The 19,803-nt window shown below is 42.4% G+C and overlaps 1 protein-coding gene across 4 annotated transcripts in view; it reads right to left on the bottom strand.

The window, feature by feature from the left end:
* ARHGAP26 (Rho GTPase activating protein 26) overlaps positions 1-19,803 on the bottom strand; it is a 472,115-nt gene that overhangs the window by 19,373 nt on the left and 432,939 nt on the right. Inside the window, exons 21-22 of one of the 4 annotated variants that reach the window (XM_057540934.1) lie at positions 1,392-1,502; positions 1,227-1,256 (exon numbers count right to left, since the gene is read on the bottom strand). The exons of 1 other annotated variant lie outside the window; for it this stretch is intronic. In XM_057540934.1, coding sequence (XP_057396917.1) covers positions 1,227-1,256; positions 1,392-1,502 — 141 coding nt within the window. Of the gene's footprint in view, positions 1-1,226; positions 1,503-19,803 lie in introns of all 4 variants that reach the window. 2 more of the 4 variants (XM_057540933.1, XM_057540935.1) reach the window with 2 other exon arrangements.

The following is a 19,803-nucleotide window of genomic DNA, read 5'->3' as shown; positions in this document are numbered from 1 at the left end:
TGCTGGTTGAGGGTAAGAAGTCCTGAATTCTGGATTGGATCTCATGAGTCATGTGACCATGCACAAGTCACTTCTCTGTGCCTTAGTTTTCTTTCTCTGTAATAGGGTTCAGGCCATTTCTTCTCATTCTCACACGAAGATAGAATGAAATGATAGATATGGAAGTGCCTGGAGGAGAATTGAGTTTATATATATATATATATATATATATACACACACACACACACACACACACACACACATCTACATATGTGTGTGTGTGTGTGTATATCTATATATATGTATGTATAAATAGCATGGGGTTTCTTTTTTTAAAAGTGAGACTCAGCTTTATAAATTATTTAAGCCCCTATGCTGGGCCCACCACCCCTTAGGAAAAAACCAGCTATGAGAAAAGATGGATGAAAAAATACTGCCAAGGCCCAAAATACTTATGATGCTTCAATTGGGCTCTGCGTTTTGGTTGTCTGAAAGCAGAGATTAAGTTCGAGAGACACACGTGCTCAGGACCTACATAGCAGAGGGATTCTTTTTCCTGGATTTAAACAGCTTCTTTTCTCCAAAAAAATCAAATGTGAAGAATTAAGTGTCATCAAAGCAGGGAAAAACTATAGCTTGGCCTCTGGGGGGAGGAACTAGGTCAACCCTCAGAATGAGGTGTCGCCTGTTCCCGTGAGAGCTAAGGGTTCACGACACGTGGAGACAGATGCAGGCTGGGAGCACTGAGCATTCCTGGGGCTACATGGGAGGTGAGGAGGCAGCCATGAACAACTTAAAGAGAAACTGCTTCATATCCCAAGCCTTTATTCTGTGTTATATTCATCTCTCTCCCAACTGGTCTGGGTCTCATCAACTAGGTGTCAGTACACAAGGCTGAAAGCCCAACCCCACAAATAAATGTTGCCTGATGCTAACTGATAAAAATGAGGGAAGAAAAGGCCGGTACGTGTCTCAGCACTGCTCCCTTTGATACTATCTTATGCTAAAGCACAGAGAGCCCCATGGTTCAGAGAGTGATCCAAACAGGAGCCCTTTCAAGAGGCACTCTCTCCCCAAACTCTACGCATCACAGAAAAATTCAGTAACCAGAGGAAGGGCTCAGAAAGGTGTGGAAAATGCCATGCTGGTTCATGCAAATAGTCCCTCCCAGCTTTGGTCTCTGAGGCTGGAATCCCTGATCAGCTTTGGATAAGCAGGAACGGATTGGTCATCATCCGTGACTTTACCTGGAGTCTTCATGAACTGCTTCTTCTGGCCTGTCAAAAAGCAAGTGCAGGTTTGGATGGCAGGGAACAAAGTTGACGAGGAGGCTGAACACTGCATGAAGAGAGGACCAAGCCAATGAGAGAACAACAGCAGCAACAGAAAAGCAAACAAACCCTGCAACAGACCTGATGGGGGATGAGTCGCTGGACGTGGATGAGGTGGGCATAGGGCTGGATGGCGCCGAAAACATGGGCCAAGATGGCGAGAGGGGTGAAGTTGGGCTTGGATTCGGGGGGCTGCAAGACATAACCACCAGAAAACTCATCAGCACACAGGGAAACCACAACGGGAGCACAGGAGGTTCAGGGGAGGCCAAATGACAGGGAACTGGAGAGACTGGAGGAGCACTGAAACTGTCCTCAGTGCCAAGTCACATCTCTCCAGACCAAACTCCGTGTCTTCCAAGTAATGCCTGCTCTGGAGCTCCTCGGAGTGTTAACATGTCTCTTCGCCCTGCAGAACAACTGCTTTCTAGGTGGTAGGAGCTTCCTCAATTGTGTCCATTGTGCCTTTGGCCATGGGTGAAAAATGCCCTGAACCCATGTCCATGGGTTCCCACACCCACATCCTATCACCGACCTCCATCTGGGGCAGGGCTAGCTCATAACCAGCCTTCGGCTTCCACCGTGTGAGTGTTTTTAAAGTCATGTCTCAGCAAAAATGACCATTCTTCTGGGCCACACAGGCCATTCCGCCAGAAAACAATTTCCTGTTTACATTTTTAACGAAAGGGGCCGTGTGCCATTGGAGACCCGGAGAAGGATTGCATTAGAAAAGTGATAGTGGATGGAGGACAGGGCTGGGCACGCACCTCTCAGGAGAGGGCACACAGCTATGGGCAGGGCATAGTTGTCCCTCTGAGGTTTGCTTTCCAGGCTTATACTTTCTTTTTTTCATGGATTTTGGGCATTCTGACGCTCAAAGAAAAAGTCCCAGATGGAAGGCAATGAAAAAATGAGGAACTGAAAGCTTAAATTTGTCATTTTGTTCTTTGATGGGTGGCTGATCAAAAGTTTGGAGAGGAAAGGTTGAAATTACTCACTAAAATATGGTTTGTGGATTTTAACTAGTCACGCTAGCCCTTTGACTTATTTCCACAAATTACACAAATAAACATCTTAGTAACTCTGTAAAATTGCATTAAGTCACAGATAGTGCAAACAAACACCAATGACTGAGAAAACAACTCGGAAACCACCCAGCCACAACACCACCTGCAGCCCTGAGTCCCAGCCGGTGGCTGGATTATGTGGCCTAAGCACTGTACAGAGGTGAAAATGACAGCAATCCAACTCCAGGGGAACAGACTTTCTAAACATACTGGGATTTAGCAAGAACACATAAATGTCCTACTGAATGACACATCTTCAATTCAGATGAGAGACTCAATAATGGCCTTAATTAGCTACAGCTATAACATAAATTCCTATGGAAATATACAGTAAAAACCCATTGTGTGAGTTCATCAGATAACCTCGGACTAATTGAATGAAACATTTATTAAATGTCACTATATGCATTATATTTCTAGAATATACATTTCATGAGAAGGGATTTTTGTTCGTTTTGTTTACTGCTGTATCTCCAATGCCTAAAATAGTGCCCAGTAGGATTTCAATAAATACTGAGTAAATTAATGAATCTCATTTAACCCAACCATCTAGCCAAGAGGCACTATTATAATTCCCATTTCACAGATGTGGGAACTTGGGCCAATTTGAGGCTTGCTTGAAGATATCCAGGCTGTAAGTGTCAGGGCTGAGGTTCAGACCCCAATCCCCTGGCTCCAAGCCCAGGGCTGTTGCCGCCACAGTGTACCACCTCTGGGGTAGCAGGACTTGCTCTGATCCTCTAGGCTGTACAAGCTTCTTTACAGACCCAGCCATAGCACTAGAAACCTTAACCACTGATTTATGAGTTTCCTTTAGATGCCTACCACATTTGCAAGGGAAAACGGGAATGCAGCAACAGACAGGCCCAGCAAGACTCAACACATTGTAAATTCCAACAAAATCCCCAATTCTGCCTCCAGTCTTGTGTGTGGTAGATTCATATAGCAGATGGAATTCATATAACAGAAGAGACAGAATTCAAAGAGTATGGCTTTTTTCTCTTCTTCTCAATTATTCCAGCAATGACTACTTATTGAACACATTGTGTGATCAAGACAGTAAGTGGAATACAACTTAGCATTTACCAAGGTCCCTGACTTGAAGAGCTTACAGTGTATTTGACAAGATGGGACAGATTAAAAAACAACTGTAATATAAGACAGTAAGTAAGCTTCATCAGCTAAGGGATCAGTTACCCTATGATTAGTTTAATACCTGCTCCCACACTTGATTCTGTCTTGGGTCCCGGAAGGAAGTGCTGCCTTCCTTCTACTGGGCAGTCAGTCCTCGGTTAATCCATAACTGCAGCTGGTAAGAAGGGCCTCGCTTTCTCAGTCCCCTCCCCACAACTGCCCCCTTAGATAGTGACCCAGTGGGCAAGGCCTGGCTATTCCAACTGCAGCCCAGCCTGGGAACCCAAGTTCTGACCAGGGACAATTTGGAGGTTTATGAGAGCAGCCCAGGCCCAGAGGCCTGAACTAATCTGTTCCTTTGGTCAGTGGCCAACACAGGACAATTTAAAAGTCCTTAAGACTTTTTTTTTTTTTTTTTTTGAGTTTTCTTTTTAGTGGCTTTTATAAGTAGGAAACACCTCCAGCTTCCTACCTCAAGTGTACCAAGAATCATGCCTTTGGCTAAAGGCATAGTTGGAAACATATTCTATGAACACAATGTGGGTTCTGAATGTTTTTTCACATCCCTGGATATCTAAGTGGTTCTTGGCCACTTAGTACATGGCTGAAATTATCTGGGGGTGCGGTTGGAATGCAGGACATTCATAACGATTATAAGAAGTTACTCTTCAATCTCCATGTCCATTGCCACAGTATTAACTGTGATTTTTAAGAACTAATAGAATTTCATTTGTTTGCTTGTGTTTTGGTCATAGCAATAACATTGATTTGTTATAAAATAACCACAATCTAAAACTTATTACCACTATGTTTCAGTGTAACAGTAAAATGCATACTCCACAGTACTTCTATGATTTTTTAAACTACTGCTTGGAAATATACTCTTTGTTAATTTGTGCTCCAGAGGCACATCAACAAAACTCAACGTCGACAATACTACTGAGCACTGTTATACACCACAATGACTGATGCCTGCAGCAACAGAATGACTGTAAACATATAAATGTTCCTCAGAGAAACAGAGAGCACATTATATATCAGTTTTGATGCAACTTAGAGAACACACAGGTGGGATGATGATAATGGCCCAAGACTATTTGTATAATCTTATACTCTGACCACAGAAGTGTCTGGTTATAGGTTACTCCTAAAAAAAATCCAAGACAAAACAAACGAAAAATGGCCAGCTTTGGTATTGGCTCTGAAACCTCCAATATCGAATTCTCAAACTCTCTTCCCATTAATGAGGACAAAGATAATAAATGATTGGTGTTAGGATAGGAGAAAATAATTTTATAACTACCATCTTAGCAGATGATCCCCGAAGGCCTTTCTACAACCTCAGAGTCCAGCTGAATGCCCCAGCATATTTTTCACCCTAAATATTCCTGGGGTCCTGCCAGGCCCCCCACATCAAGGCCCAACTATAGCAACAGCAGCTTAAACTTTAAGGAACATTTGCTGGTCTGGTTTGGATTCAAGTGGAAGGCTTGCATCGGCTTTAGTTTGCCAGTCCACGGTGTCCTCAAAAGGAGTCACACAGCCCCAGTCAGTCGCTTTGACATTCACTGGACAGGGAAGAAATAATGGTTTAGGAAGATAAGGCTCAAAGGCCTGGCAGCATGCTGGGATGTGGCTGAGCGTTCAAGTACAGTGTGTGGCAATATCGTCAGCTTGACACCCTTCTGTGGTGACTCACTTGACTGATGGGGCATCTGGTGTACCAGCCAGGGCATGACTACCAGGCCGTGGACAGGGCTGTCCCAGCAGGCTCCCTATCTGATCACGGATGTGGCAGACCCTCTCATGACTCCACACCATGGGAGTGAAAAACCTGAGCTGGTATAAGATAAGCAGTCGGCAGACCATTAATCAGAAAGCTGATCTTCTTTAATTCTGATATGCAAAATTACAGATGGCTGTGTAGGAAACTGGAAAATATCACAAGAAAAGCAGTAAAATCATACATAATTTATACTACTGATAATCACTGTTAACAGCTTGCCAAATTTCTTCACTTGTCTTGGGTGGGGTGGTGTTGCAGATAATACTACATACATAGTAGCGTATTTTTTTCACTTAAGTATTTTCTGATGTCATTAAGTAGCCTTTGATATATTTTAAAAATCATAAAACTCTTTTCCCACTAAAGAGGCTAAAAATAACAAACAACTGACATTAGTTCAGAGAAAATCATTTTTAAAGTACAATCTTGGCAGATGACCCCCTGAAGACCTCTCTACAAACCCCAGAGTATTCTTAGACCTACAGGATATTCTACTGTATGGTATACCCTGATTTATGTACCCCTTCTCTTACTGTGTACATTCAGATTATCCCTCTTCGGCCATAGTACTATAACTCACATTCTTGTAGAGGATCACTGCCTGTGTCTCCAATTGTTTCCTTAGCATAAATTCCTGGAAGTCAAATTAGTGGGTCAAAGGCTAGGAGCCTTTTTTAAGGGTCCTGATACATCCTAGCAAATAGCCTTGCAGAAAGGTTCGACTGAATTGTACTCCCACCAACAGCATATGGGGGCTGCCCCTTCCCTCTCACCATGGCCCCACCAGCACAGAGAATGAGCAATTAAAAAAATCAGATGGACTTTTTTTCCCCAGTCCACAAAGGTCACCTTGGACTCTTCTCTTTCCTAGCATTTCCAATGGCAAAAACAAATACAACTCCTCTCCCGTGTTGTTTCCATCTGCAAGCAATGTTTAATTTTCTAAAGGGCATTCTGCCAAGAAGGTAGTGTGGGGAAGGAGACAGGCAGATGGATAGAGAGACAGACAACCGCAGCCTGGGGGTTGCTGAACCCCTGGCCATGTGGCATGGCTGATCCAAGAGAAACGGGGAGTGGTGGGTGGTTGGCTTAGTCTAGGACTCTCCAAGACAGGGCTAGGTAGGAGGGATGAGGTACACATGGGGAGCCAGAGAGTGTCTCGCCAGCTGCGTACTGTGGAGAGGTCACAAAACTGGCATCGACATCTCTCTGCCAGGCAGTGGTCTGAGACCTACAGGCTGGGTTCCCGGTCATGGATCTCAGGCCTGACCTGAATGCTCACTCCCTCAGTCCCCTTTCCCCATTAGGCCTGGAACGGGGATGGTGCTATTACTTTCAAGGGGGACTGCCTGTATTTTTTTTCTTTCCCCCTATAATGAGAGAGGATAGAAAATTCCATGAAAACCTGTAAAGTCCCATCTTATCTAGTCCTGAATTAGTGACTTCTTCTTCCTTGGAAAATATCCCTTTATGTCCTGAGTTAAAGTGCCATAAAAAGAGAGGGAAAATCAAACTCCAGTTGGGAAAAAGGGTCAAAAGGAGTACTGGTAAGCTGGATAGTGGTGAATCAGAGTAAATGACACAAAAACCAATTTCCACTTGTTGAAAATTTGAACATATTCTTTACGTGTCTGCTGAAGCTTTTACAACACAGAAATCCTATCTATGTCCTGAATTTTCAGTCTGTGCTTCACGACTTTACAAGAGGAAAAGTCCACATGCCCCTGAGTTGCACTGCTCTGTATTCTTTTCTGACTCTTACAAGTATGCACAGTATTTACAGATTCTTTCCCCACATCTAATATAATTTAATACACATTTTTATTCAGACAATAACAGAGTCCTGATTCTTATTTTAATGAGACTAGCTGGTGAAATCCCCTTAAGGCCTTAGCAATTATATGCAATTGCTTTTAAAATAGTTCTTAAATAATTTGCTCTTAAAATAGCTTGACAAGTCTACAGGGCAGTGGTTCTGCTTTTCCAGCTTTTAAAAAAATTTCTGAAGTTTAAGTTCCAAATAAGTTTCAAACTCAGATGGAGTATGTTGGAAAAGGCATATAATTCTGCGATGAAATAAAATCCAAAATCTTAGGATAGAGAATCTGTTATCCTTAAGGTTCCTCCAAGTCAATAATTCGAACCCTCTCATGCAGAATAACAAAGAAATACAAGGTAGAGGGAACAACTCTGGATTGGAAGTAAAGACGCCTGGACAATGGTCTCAGTTCAACTGCTCACTGCAGGGGAAAAACCCTCAAGGGAGAGAAAGGACCAGCAGGGTAAATGGAACAGATGTCTCTATTGTGCTCTGCGCCGCACAATACTAATCGAGGGGAGTCTTCTTTCCTCTTAATTAAACCTGAGGATAGCCCCTCAATCTTTTCAAAATCACATTTCAGCTACATCAGAACTGGTTCTAAAAATAAAATGTATTTACTTTCTTTCAACTAAATAACCTCACAATTTATGAAGTTATTTTTAAGGAAACAGGGAAGTGTTTTGGGAGCACTTTGAAGGGTCTATAAGGTGACATTTGCTATTTCAAAAGATTGGAATCGTTGCTGAGAAATCCCAGCATCTCCTTACTATACCGAGGGCAGTACAACTGTCATTCTCTATATAATGAAGATATCGCAAAAACAAGTGTATTCACTGTAACTTAAACAGAAAAGCAATAGTGCCACTAGATTCAATCCTCTACTATCCTGAGGCATAACTTAGGTTTGCTCTAAAGCCACCATTCTAATGCTGGCTGTGTTTAAACTATTCTTAAAATCTACAAGCAAGAAACTGTAACTGCCTCAGGGGATTGAGAATGGGGACCAGGTACATGGGCACAGACTGGACATTCACTTTATATTTTACATTTGTTTGTACTGTTTGAGTTTTTAAATCATGAGCCTATATTATTTTATAATAATAGTGGAAAGCACTCTTCTATAAATGGCGCTAAGATAACTGGATATCTATATGGAAAAAGTGACACAACTTCTACCTCATATCATACCTAACAAATGATTTCCTGGTGGATTACAGATCTAATTGCCAAAGGCACACAATAAATGAGGGAATACCTCTGAGAACTTGGGGTTGGGATTTATCCAACAAGGCATAAAAAGCACTAAGCATAAAGGAGAATACTGATATACGCGACTACATTAAAATAAGAAATTTTATGTATCAAAAGACAACCTTAAAAGAGAGTAAAAAGACAGCCTACCACATATAAATACATAAGGGCACATACAAGACTATACAAAGAACTCCTACTGATCAGTCAGAAACAGGTAGACAACCAAGTGGGAAATGGGCAAGAAACTTGAGCAGGGACTTAGAAGAGAAAATGCAGAAGAAGGGGGCTCACCCTTTCTGTAATGCAGGAAGCGTAGATTAAAACCACAGTGAGATGATCCCGCTCACCTACCAGAACGACTAAGATAGCTAATATCAAAATGCTGAAAATACCAAGTGTTTACAAAACATGGAACAACTGGAATTCTTATACTTTGCTGGAGGAGGGGTGTAAACTCGTCCACCCACTCTGGAAAACAGTTTGGCATTATCTAGCGAAAATGAAGTTATCATTCTCCATGACCCCGCAGTTCATTCCCAGATGTATACCCTAAAGCAGGGGTCCCCAACCAGGGACTGCACGCGACCTGTTAGGAACCGGGCCGCACAGCAGGGGGTGAGTGGCGGACGAGTGAGAGTGAAGTTTCATCTCCCGCTCCCCATTGCTCCCCGTTGCTCACATTACCACCTGAACCATCCCCCTGCCCCCACCCCCCAGTCCGTGGAAAAACTGTCTTCCATAAAACTGGTCCCTGGTGCCAAAAAGGTTGGGGACCACTGCCCTAGAGCACACTGTGTATATATGAGAAGACATATATGAGAATGTGTAGAGCAATTTATCTGTAAAAACAAAAACTGGAAACAAGCTAGAAGTTGAGCAGAAGTAGAATGGAGAAATAATTTTAGTATATTAATGCAATTATGCATTCTGCTACAATGAAAATAAATAAATGAACTACAGCTACACGAATGACTTTTAAAACTATTGAGCAAAAGAAGCCATACTCAAAATAATAAAGCAAACTATTACATTTTAGGGATGCACCAAGTCAATCATCATTTGCAGATTCTGCAGTCGTGAATTCACCTATTTGTTAAATTTATTTGTAAGTCCTGAATCAATACTCAAGGTGCTTTCATAGTCATTTGTGGACACACATGGAACGATGAAAAACTTAAGTCACCCTGAGTCACCCAACATGCACACTCCCAGCTGAGGTCAAGCAAAGGGATGCTCTGCCTTCTGTTCCAGCTCTGTAGTGTCCCTATGTGCAAGAAGGCTGTGACATGCCTTACAAAGAAAACATGTGCTTAGTAAGTTTCATTCAGGCATGACTTATAGCACTGTTCGTCCTGAGTTTAATGTTAATGAATCAATAGTAATATTAAATAAGGTGTCTTTAAATAGAAACCCATGTAAAACAAGGCTATGTACTGATGGGTTGACAAAAAAGTTGTAACCAGAGGCTTGTAGGAACCTAACCCTGTATTTCCTGTAGGAGCAATGGTATGATATTCACGAATTCAGTGTCTGTGGTTACTTCATGGACTGTTACTATTGCAAATAACAAGAACTGTATTGAAGAGCTAAAAATATAAATAAAAACAAGGAATTGATTACCGTAAACATCAGATTAGTGGTTACCCCTGTGGGGAAGGAGAGGAAGGACTGTGATAGGGGAGGAGAAAGTGAGAGATGTGGGTGCTTCTGGGGTCCTGGCAAGGTTGTATTTTTGACCTGGGGGGCAGTTGCTAAACAGTAATTTGTGAAGTTGTATAATACATCTCACGTACTTTTCTATATAACAAAAAATACGTGCAAACCTACCTTAAAACACTTAGGGACAGTAAGTATATCAGTGTATTAACAGCATTCTCTGGGTGATGAGAGTAAATGTAATCTTTATTCTTTGTGCTTTTAAAATATTTTCCATATTTTCTACAATTAATATGTTACATTTAAAACCAAAAAAATTTATACATGTTAATAGAAGAAATACTCTCCCTAATCATACAAATGGCTACTTTTATTCTCTAAAGGAAGGATGTTTTAATAGGGGCAAAATGACAATTCCGTCTTTGTTGCACCAATCCGTGGTTTAGGCTGCATGACACAGTTGGCAGTTCCCAACTGTTTTTACTGTTTTTCTTCTTTTTCAGTCAAATACAATCAACAGATATTTACTGAGTGCCTTCCATATGCAAGAACTAAATTTCCCATCCTTCTGTCCTCACTGAGGAATTATGTTGACTCCTCTAGAGCCTTTTTTATTGGTAAAGTTATTACAGTAAATCAATGGTGTTTTCCTTTCCCCCGCGCATGGGGAAGTCGAGGAGGACATCTCTGATGTCGCATTCTGAGTCTGCTGACAAGTTAACAACACTGGCTGAAAGTCCTTGGCCATCTGGCATCCCTTTCTATACGGTCTGCTTTCAGGGAGTATTTCCTGTTTGGACTAGGGAGAGGAAAAGGAGGGAAAAGGATTTAATAAGAACCTAAATGTCCACTGATGAAAACAAAGGGGTGTCTAAAATTAGAAGTGGTGGCCCAAGATACTTGGGTGGCCTAACAGTAACCCTAGGGAAAGAGGATTCCTTGAAAAAGAAGCCTAAAATATTTCACTATGTTCACTACTCTCAGCAATAGAAAAAGCACTTCTGCTAAAGATAATATCCAGGACAATTAAATTAAACTCCTACAACACACAAAGCTTGGTCCGGATACTATGAAAGGCGTATGAGGCAAAGAGATAAGGAGACATGAACTTTGATGCTAAGGCCATTGGACTTTTCTCCCTGCAAGCAAATAGCTGGCTTCTCGCAAATTCTAGTGTTTATTCTTTAGTCTAAACATGTGGAAAATTGTTTCTGATCCGATTTTAACCTCCTCAAATGTCTTCCCCACTCCACTTATATCATCTATCCCTGGTCTTGCTCCTTCGGTGTGACAATACCCAAACCCCACTTTCTCCCTATGACCATGCTTGCCCTCCACAGTGGCTGGCTCAGGCTGCAGCGAAGAAATGCAATCCCACTGGGCTTCATGGTGATTTTCACCCCTTGTTCATTTGGTTCTGGGGAGCTTATTGACTGGACTGGAGAAAACTTTAAATGATTTTTCCAGCAAAGTCACCCTTTCCAGTGGAAAAAAAGAGTTTTAACATCTGTGAACAAAAACAAACTGAAGGAAAATGATTTATATATTCTCTAGTTCTTGTATTACAAAACCAAACACCCACTAAGAACTCAATGAAAACAGACACAGCAAAGTACCATTAATTCTAATCTCACAAAATTAAAGTTTCTATTTTTTTCAGATCTGAGGTAGATCCAAATATACTATGAACAATCTATGAGTGACTAAGCCAATTTACAATGTCAAGAAGATTTTTCAATACAGGTTGCTTAACCTAAAAGAACCATTCTTGGTGATGATTTCAAAATGCAAATCTGATCATGTCATGTCTTTGCATAAAATACTCACTCAATGATTCCCCATTGTTTCTAGGGTGAAGATCAAGGCCTTCCTACCTTGACTACTCTCAGAATCGCTAGCCTGGTTTCTTTACCTTTTTACCACTTGAATCCATCCTACTGCACATCATAACTACATGAACCTCCTAAGCACATAGCTTAATAACTACTTGTTGAAAGTTGTTCAACAAATAGCATTTTCCCACTCATAAGCTCACCAATACCTACTGCATGTAGAATAAATTGCTTGCCCTAGTAGAGTGGAATATGTAGTTACAATTTACTCATGCCCACCAGTTTTCTAACTCCCGTTCTTCTGGTTCATTTGGAGAAGTTCTTCTAGACCCCAAGCAATACAGGTGGGTCCAGTGTCCCACTGATGTCACTGCATTGGCAGGCATGTGATCCAGGCTGGCCAGTGAGAGGACCCCCTTCCTCCTGGCCACAGTGGGTCAGTGATGGACAGGTAACTGATCAGAGTTCATCCATGGGGTCTAATATATGAATGTTCTTCTTCATGGATGCAAAATCTAAATGTACTCGCTGAGGGTGACCAGAGATCCTTTTTTCCTATAACATGGCAAACATCTGCCTGCAAATGAAGTTTCGTTTTGTTTTGTTTTGTTTTGTTTTTTAAAAGAGGGAAGAAGAGCCAAGCAAAATAATAATTTGGGCTCCTGGATTCAATTGTGCTCGAGGTTAGATTCACCCCGAGATTTCACAAAATTGTAAGCTTATAACTTCCACTTTTTCCCTAAGCTACTTGGGTTTCTGTCATTTGAAGGTCTTTCACAAGACGTCCTCAATGCTCTTCTTTGCAGTCATTACTTGCCTCCAAGTAAAGTCAGCAAACTTTCTTAAGGGCCATTTAGTAAATATTTTAGACTGTGGAACAAGAGGCAAAAATTCAGGGTATTACATAGCTCCTTACATAAACGTTTAAAATGAAACAGTTTAACAATGTAAAAACCATTCTTATTTTATGAGCTGCGAAGTAAAAATAAAAACAAACAGACAAACAAACAAAACCAAGGTGACAGGCTGGATTTGGACCATGGGCCATCGTTTTCCAACCCCTCTTCCAGTCAAACTGGTTTACACGAGCCATGAGCATGCTGTAAGCCTTTCACTGCAATGTTCTTGCTGGTGATGTTTTTCTCCCCTGGAACGTCTCTTCCCTTGCCACTATTACCCATTCACCACTCAAAGCCCATCTAAATGTGAACTCCCACCTGAGGCTTCTCTGATACCACAACAAAGTGAGGTCCTCTCCCCTGAATCCTCAAAGACTCTATTTCTCTTCCGGTCTTGACCCTACCTTGCATTGTAGTTATCCTAATCCTCTTGCAGCTCTTGCACACTGTGAATGCTTAGTCAGTTTCTTTGGAATTGACAATATCTAAAGGCTACACTGAAAAAACAAAAAACAAAGAAAACCCCCAAGAAACAAAAAAACTCCACAGGATTGAAGTAATTAGTAAAGGTTTATGGACCCACCAGAAGCACAGGGTAAGCCACGGAAGCCAGACATTTCTGAATCAGAATTATCTGACATCATAAAACAGAACAGCTCTCACTCCAGCGTTGCCATGACAGCTGTACGTACAGCCACTTGTTTGCTTGTGTAGGGTGGTTATGCCCAACGAGTATGACAGAAGGGGCATTTCGGACATTTTGCTCCTGGTGGGGCGGGAGACAGGCACGTTGGTCTAGACTTTGATGGACTCCTGTGTCTCAGTCTGCTCCCTCGTGTGAGCCGTCAGCAGTCCCTTCTGACTACTGCGTAGTGTTGCCCAAACGCAGTCATCTGGGCCTCAGCCTCCAATCTTCTTACCATTGTATGTGTTTTAATATAACAACAGATACTATAACATACAGTATATAATGTTAATATATAATATTTTTCTCTAAATTGATCTTCTTAATAAAACAGAAGCATCTACGTTAGTCCATTCTAAATAATAAAACCTCATTATTATTAAAATGAAGAAGAAAAATTCGCCCAGGCACCATTTAAAACTTTCAAGTACCTCAGTGCCACAAGGCTCACATTTTGGACATTTCTGTTCTCAGTTACCAATCTTTTTATTTCCTCCTGCAGAAACATAGCATCTATTTCCCCAAGATCTATTTAATTACTCCAAAGAGCAAAATTAGTTAATAAAAAATGTGTTATGTCCATTTCAGGCAAGGTGTTGACAGTCATTTAATATTTTTCCCCTCTTAACTTTGATATCATTTGTCTATACTATCATCATTATCATGTCAACATTTACTTACTGTGTTTTGCATTCCTGGGAGAGCAGGATTTTTAAAGGTAGTTTTATTGAGGGATAATACTATGAAGTTGACCCCCTATTTTAAGTGTACAACATTGAGAGAGTTGTGTAATCATCACCCATAATCCAGTTTTATAATGCTTCTATTAGCCACAAAAGGTCCCTCCTGGCATTTGCAGCCAAGCCCTGCTCCTGTAACCAGCCATAGGCAACCACTGATCTACTTTCTATCTCTAGAGATTTGCCTTTTCCAACATTTCACCATAACGGAGTCATACAATGTGTGATCTTTTTTGTCTGGCTTATTTCACCTGCAGATGTTTATAGTGGGCCAACAGCTTTCAAAAGGAAGATGAAATGAAGATGGTAACAAACACTGAGTACTAACTTCTATTGAATACTCGGTATGTACCAGTCATTCTGCCAAGCTTTGGGAGGCATTACCTTATTTAATTCTTCCAAACAACCTCAGGAATAGGTACTATTATTCTCATTTTTCAGATGACAAAACAGAAGCTCATAAAGTTTAAGGATCTTTGCTTAAAGTCAATTGTCTAATTAGTGGATGAGCTGGGATTTGAAACTAGCCCTAACTCTTAGCCACTATGCTATCTGCCTGGTGTTTAAAAAAAAAAGTCTCAAGATGAAACCAACTGAGATTTTCCTTTAAAAAAAAAAAAAACAACCAAAAACCAAACTAACAAACAAAAACTTTTCAACTCATAGGAGAAAGCAATATACAGTTCACAGTGCTAGGGAAAAAGCCTTTGAGGGTGCCTGGAAGGGAAGGTTCACCACAGTGGGCGCTCCAGCACCTTCTCAGCACAGCGAGCCGCCATGGGGTACAGACCACCCCACCCCTCCGCCTTCCAGGCTCGCTGCTCCTGCCACCCAGGCAAACCGGAAGAGGCCCGTTCCTCGCAGTATCCTTCATCATATATGCTCTTGCCCTCAATCTACTGCAGCCTTTTCACTTTATTTAGAAAGCATGCATTGGCAGACATAAAAAATAATATATTTAAGGCTGTTTATGAGCAAATTTCCTCAAAAAGCCTCAAGCTGGTCCATTTGTGCCATCTGTTATAAGGGAAACTAGAAACCACCTGTCTGTCTGCCTGAGCTCTGCTCTTATCAAGGAAGTTGTAATTACCTCTTTGGTGAAGGATTTGAATCATTACAGTAAATCCCTTATTCAGCACATATTGTATTAGGAAGGCATTCTGACCCTAAAACCCAGGGTTTTTATCCCCTTGCCCTGCACAGATGCAATAAAACCTCAGCTCTCCAAAGCCTGGCAGAGTGAATTGTGCCTTAATCTTGTTTGTTACTCAATGATAAATATTTACTAAACAAATATTTCCTGCACACTTAACTACATGGCAGGTGCTTTGCAGGCACTGGGAACACAGAAGAAAACAGGTGGAGAAAGGCTTCTGCTCTCAAGCAGCTTATGTTCACTCACAGTGAACTTCAAGGCAGGGTATGAGCACAGGCTGGGTGGAGGAAAAATATCAAAACGCCCATTTGCATTCCTCATCCGATCCTTATAAGATTTGTATTTTATATATGCTTTCTGATGTGTATAAAACAATGAGTAGGATAAGTAAATACTTTATAAATAGGTAAATAAAAACAACAGACACATATTAGAGGTATCTGCCCCAAATATTTTTTTCTGATAGTATTCGATCATTTTAGTGATTAAAATTGTTTAGGAAACACTATTCTTGTGTGTTTGTGTTAACAGACAGACAAGTAAACGACACATCATTTTAGATGGTATTAAGAGCTACGAAGAAAATAAAAAAAGCAGTGTGAAGGTGACTGCCAAGTGGGAAAGGGTGGGTGGGGTGATTTGGATTCCACGGATGGGGCTGCTTCTTTCAGGAGTAACATCTCAGCTGAGAGGTCCACGCAGGAGAGTGCTCAAGCTTCCTTCTCTTCAACACCAGGGCATCTTTTAATTTTAACCATTTGGGATTAAAACAAAAACCAAGCCCCATTTCCTCCTAAGCACCCTCACAGTCTCTTTGCTTAACCATAGAGCCTTTTCCCAGAACACCGTGTGAACTTAATGGAAAGGGTCCCATTTTTTTTTTTTAAATTTTATTTATTTATTTATTTATTTATTCTTGGCTGCGTTGGGTCTTCGTTTCTGCGCGAGGGCTTTCTCTAGTTGTGGCAAGCGGGGGTCACTCTTCATCGTGGTGCGCAGGCCCCTCACTATCGTGGCCTCTCTTGTTGCGGAGCACAGGCTCCAGACGCTCAGGCTCAGTAGTTGTGGCTCACGGGCCCAGTTGCTCCGCGGCATGTGGGATCCTCCCAGACCAGGGCTCGAACCCGTGTCCCCTGCACTAGCAGGCAGACTCTCAACCACTGTGCCACCAGGGAAGCCCAAGGGTCCCATTTTGAAGGGAAGAACTATTGAAAGAAGATCAGTAGTAAAGGCTGGCCTGGCTGTAGCAGAATTCCCAGTAGTGGCTGGTAACAGTAAAACATAGTTTCTCTGCAAGAAGCTGTTTCCTGGTAAAGCTAAAAAGTCATTCCGTTGGGGGAAATAAGTGTGTGCCTTTTCAATGAAGTCTCTATGTGCCCTAAAATAAGTATGTCGCTTGTTTCTTTTCAGAAGAAAGGAATTACATAAATCCCAAACCAACTGACAAACGGCCTGCAGACGTCTCTTCCCTTGTGTGAACTGCTGCATCTCCAGGTCCCTACAGAACCGAGGACGAGGTTAGACACCCTAGATATTACACCTCGGTTTTCTGGATCACTCTTTCACTACCTGAGGTATATAACATTTCTGAAGTTCTACTCACTTTTTGTCACTATATTCATGTTAATTCGCCTAGAAGGGTATTTGTGGTAAGCCTTCTACGATGTCATCCTCCAAGGCCCACACCATGTCTCTGCCAGCTCCTCCCCTTATCATCACCCAGGCTTACAGGGACAAAATGGCACTCTGCATATACTTAACCTTTCTCTCATCCTCCCAGGAAACTATGGAAAGGAAAGGAGAATCTCCCCAAGGGAAGAATATTGCAAATCATACAATTTAGGAAAATACAAAAATGAAAGCGAATAAAATATATTTTCCAAAATAAGAAGTTCTTGCACCATCCAGTAGCTGAATGAGTCCAGCTGGGTTGGGGCCTAAAAATCTGTATTTAAAAAATGTTCTCCTCACTGCCCACAACTCCAACCCCAGCCCTGTGGTTCTGATATGCAAGCAGAGATGGGAACCACTGATCCTTGGCTTCTACAGAGTTCCAAGGCAGCTTTGGAGATTACTGGGAAATGCGAACACACCAGGGACTTAGTAGCATGCACCTTGGTGATTATTTTGTTCCTATAAAATTTTTGATTTATTCACATGGATCTTGTTATTATTTTTGACACAGCAAGTATGTGTAAACTTCTTCGCCAGTGTATTAATAAAGTGTCAGTGCTTATCTGTGATTTGGTCAAAAGAACTGAAGGAGTTCTGAGGAGACGGATCAGTTTAAGCTGGAGGAGTTTGGGCAAGTTTCCCTTGAGTTGGAATGTTCCCATTTTCCATTTTGGGGTTTCAGATTAAGGGGGCTGTGGTCAGCCTTGCAGCTGGGAAAGGAGAATCGGTGTCAAGGGCAAAATGAGCCCCCCGCTCTCTGCTGAAACAAGACGTGGCAACAGCATATACACAGCCTTGCTTTGAAAATAACAACTCCCGCTGGTGTAGACTGCTTACAACCCGTCAGGCTCTGGGCTGAGCACTTTTGGTCTCTGCCTCGTCCCAATAACCCAAGAGGGCTGCCCTGACTTTGCAGAGGGGTAAGAGGAAGTTTGGAGAGGTTGAGTCGTTTTCTAAGAGCCAGAAAGCGGTGGTGCTGAGACTGAAGTGAGGCAGCCTGACTCCAGTACAGCCTCTTCTGAACACCTGTGCCCGCCGCTCCCCTCCAGCCTCCCCCTGGCCCCTCACAGAGCCCTGGGCATGCATACTCCACAGGCCCGGTGCACAGAAGTGCCTGGAGATGGCTGATGCAAACACAGTGAGCCCACTTAAAGGGAATTTGCTTGAAGCGCCCTAGAATCTGTTAAAGCAGGTAAATCCCAGTTCCAAGATCAAATGTTACAAATAACATTACATAGAAAATAAAAGAAAAACGGTTTGGGAGCCTCTGAACACTTTCACTGGTTGTCTGTTTTCAGAGAATACCTGCCGTATTTGATAAACAGACTTCTAGATGAAAACACTATTCTTAACAATAGTGAATTAACAGTTAAGTGCAAGAGTCTGGGGTCAGACAGAGCTCCAATACTGCTTTGAATCCTGGTTTTGCCACTTATTAGCAGTGTGACCATGGGCAACTGTGCCCCTCATTTTCCTCCCCTGCTTAAAATGGGGATAATCAATAATAACTCTACCTCAGAGGATTGGTGAGAATTAAAGGGGATCATACACATAATACACTTAGCATACTGAAGCTTGGTACGCCGTAAGCATTCACTAAACGGTAGCTATGATGATTAGGATATGCTTGACTTGTCCTGAAAAAGTGATTCTTTTATTTTAAAATGAAACGTGGACTTAAGGACGCAGTACTTGTACCATCTATAAATCTGAAGGCACTGATTCAAACAGAAGTGGAAATAAAGATGAAACTGCACCAGTACCTGCACCAAAAGGAGAGAAAAAGTAATCTGCCTCCAGTTCTAGGGCTTTCATCCCAGGATCATCTCCCCTCTTAGCATAGCCCTGTCACTTGTGTCTGCACAGCAAAGCCCCCAGTGGAAAACACACAGAGGCAAGTTCAGAGGCACTCGGGTTGTGTTACCAGGGCAGATCAGTCCACCGGGATCAAATAACCTACGCCCAAAGCCCAGAAGTTCATGTTCAAGTGGAGGTGTCAATACTGAGCTGCGGCTCATCTAGGGACCTTAATTAAGCCCCAGCCTCTTTTTCAGGGCAGGCCGACAGGAGGTGTCTGTTTTTCCGTCGGCTCTCACAGAAAAGCTGGTGGTGTTACGGAAAGTGGGCCTGGGAAGGTGGGCGGACAGGCGCTGCCCACCGGCCCACACTCATTCTGGGCGTGTCTAGGGAGAGGATCTGAATTCCTGGGTGCACTTGTGACAGCTGCCTGAGAAGCCCACGTGGAGAGGGCGGGTGAAGAGACAGAGTAATAGGATAACACTTCCTTCTTGGCGTGGGCCTTCCCCCAAGGATGATTACACGCTCTTAAGAGCAGCGCTGCACAGGTTTCACACAAAAGCTGCTGGAGATGGTGCTGCTCGTTCTTATAACATTCTGCAAGGTGAGCAGCCAGGGTCGCCATCATTAAGTGGACAAGGTAGGCTGAGCCAGACCCTCGGACATTAGGGCTCAATGAATGGCTTAGTTTCTTGGGGTGGTGGGCAGGCCACTGCAGCAGCTTCCCTTCCTTCTTTGCCTTCTAAGCCACAGGTTTCTCAACATCTAACTTTCCCATCCCTGTCCTCACCCCTCCACCAACAGGCTAAATACTGGTTCTTTAAATAGGGAGGCTCTTTTAGGAAGAAAGACGAAGGGAAGACTCACTGAGAAACTTCCCACAGGGAATGCAAGGTTGAGTGGGAAGAGTTAAGGGCTCTAGGAGCAGGTGGAGCGAGGGCGGGAATCCTTCCGACTTCACCTCGCTCTCCTTTGAAAACCAGGGAAAATG

The sequence above is a fragment of the Balaenoptera acutorostrata genome, chromosome 2 (assembly GCF_949987535.1).
Source record: "Balaenoptera acutorostrata chromosome 2, mBalAcu1.1, whole genome shotgun sequence".
Taxonomy (NCBI): Eukaryota; Metazoa; Chordata; class Mammalia; order Artiodactyla; family Balaenopteridae; genus Balaenoptera; species Balaenoptera acutorostrata.
Note: the sequence above shows the minus strand (reverse complement) of the source record. Positions and strands in the feature narration are given on the sequence as shown.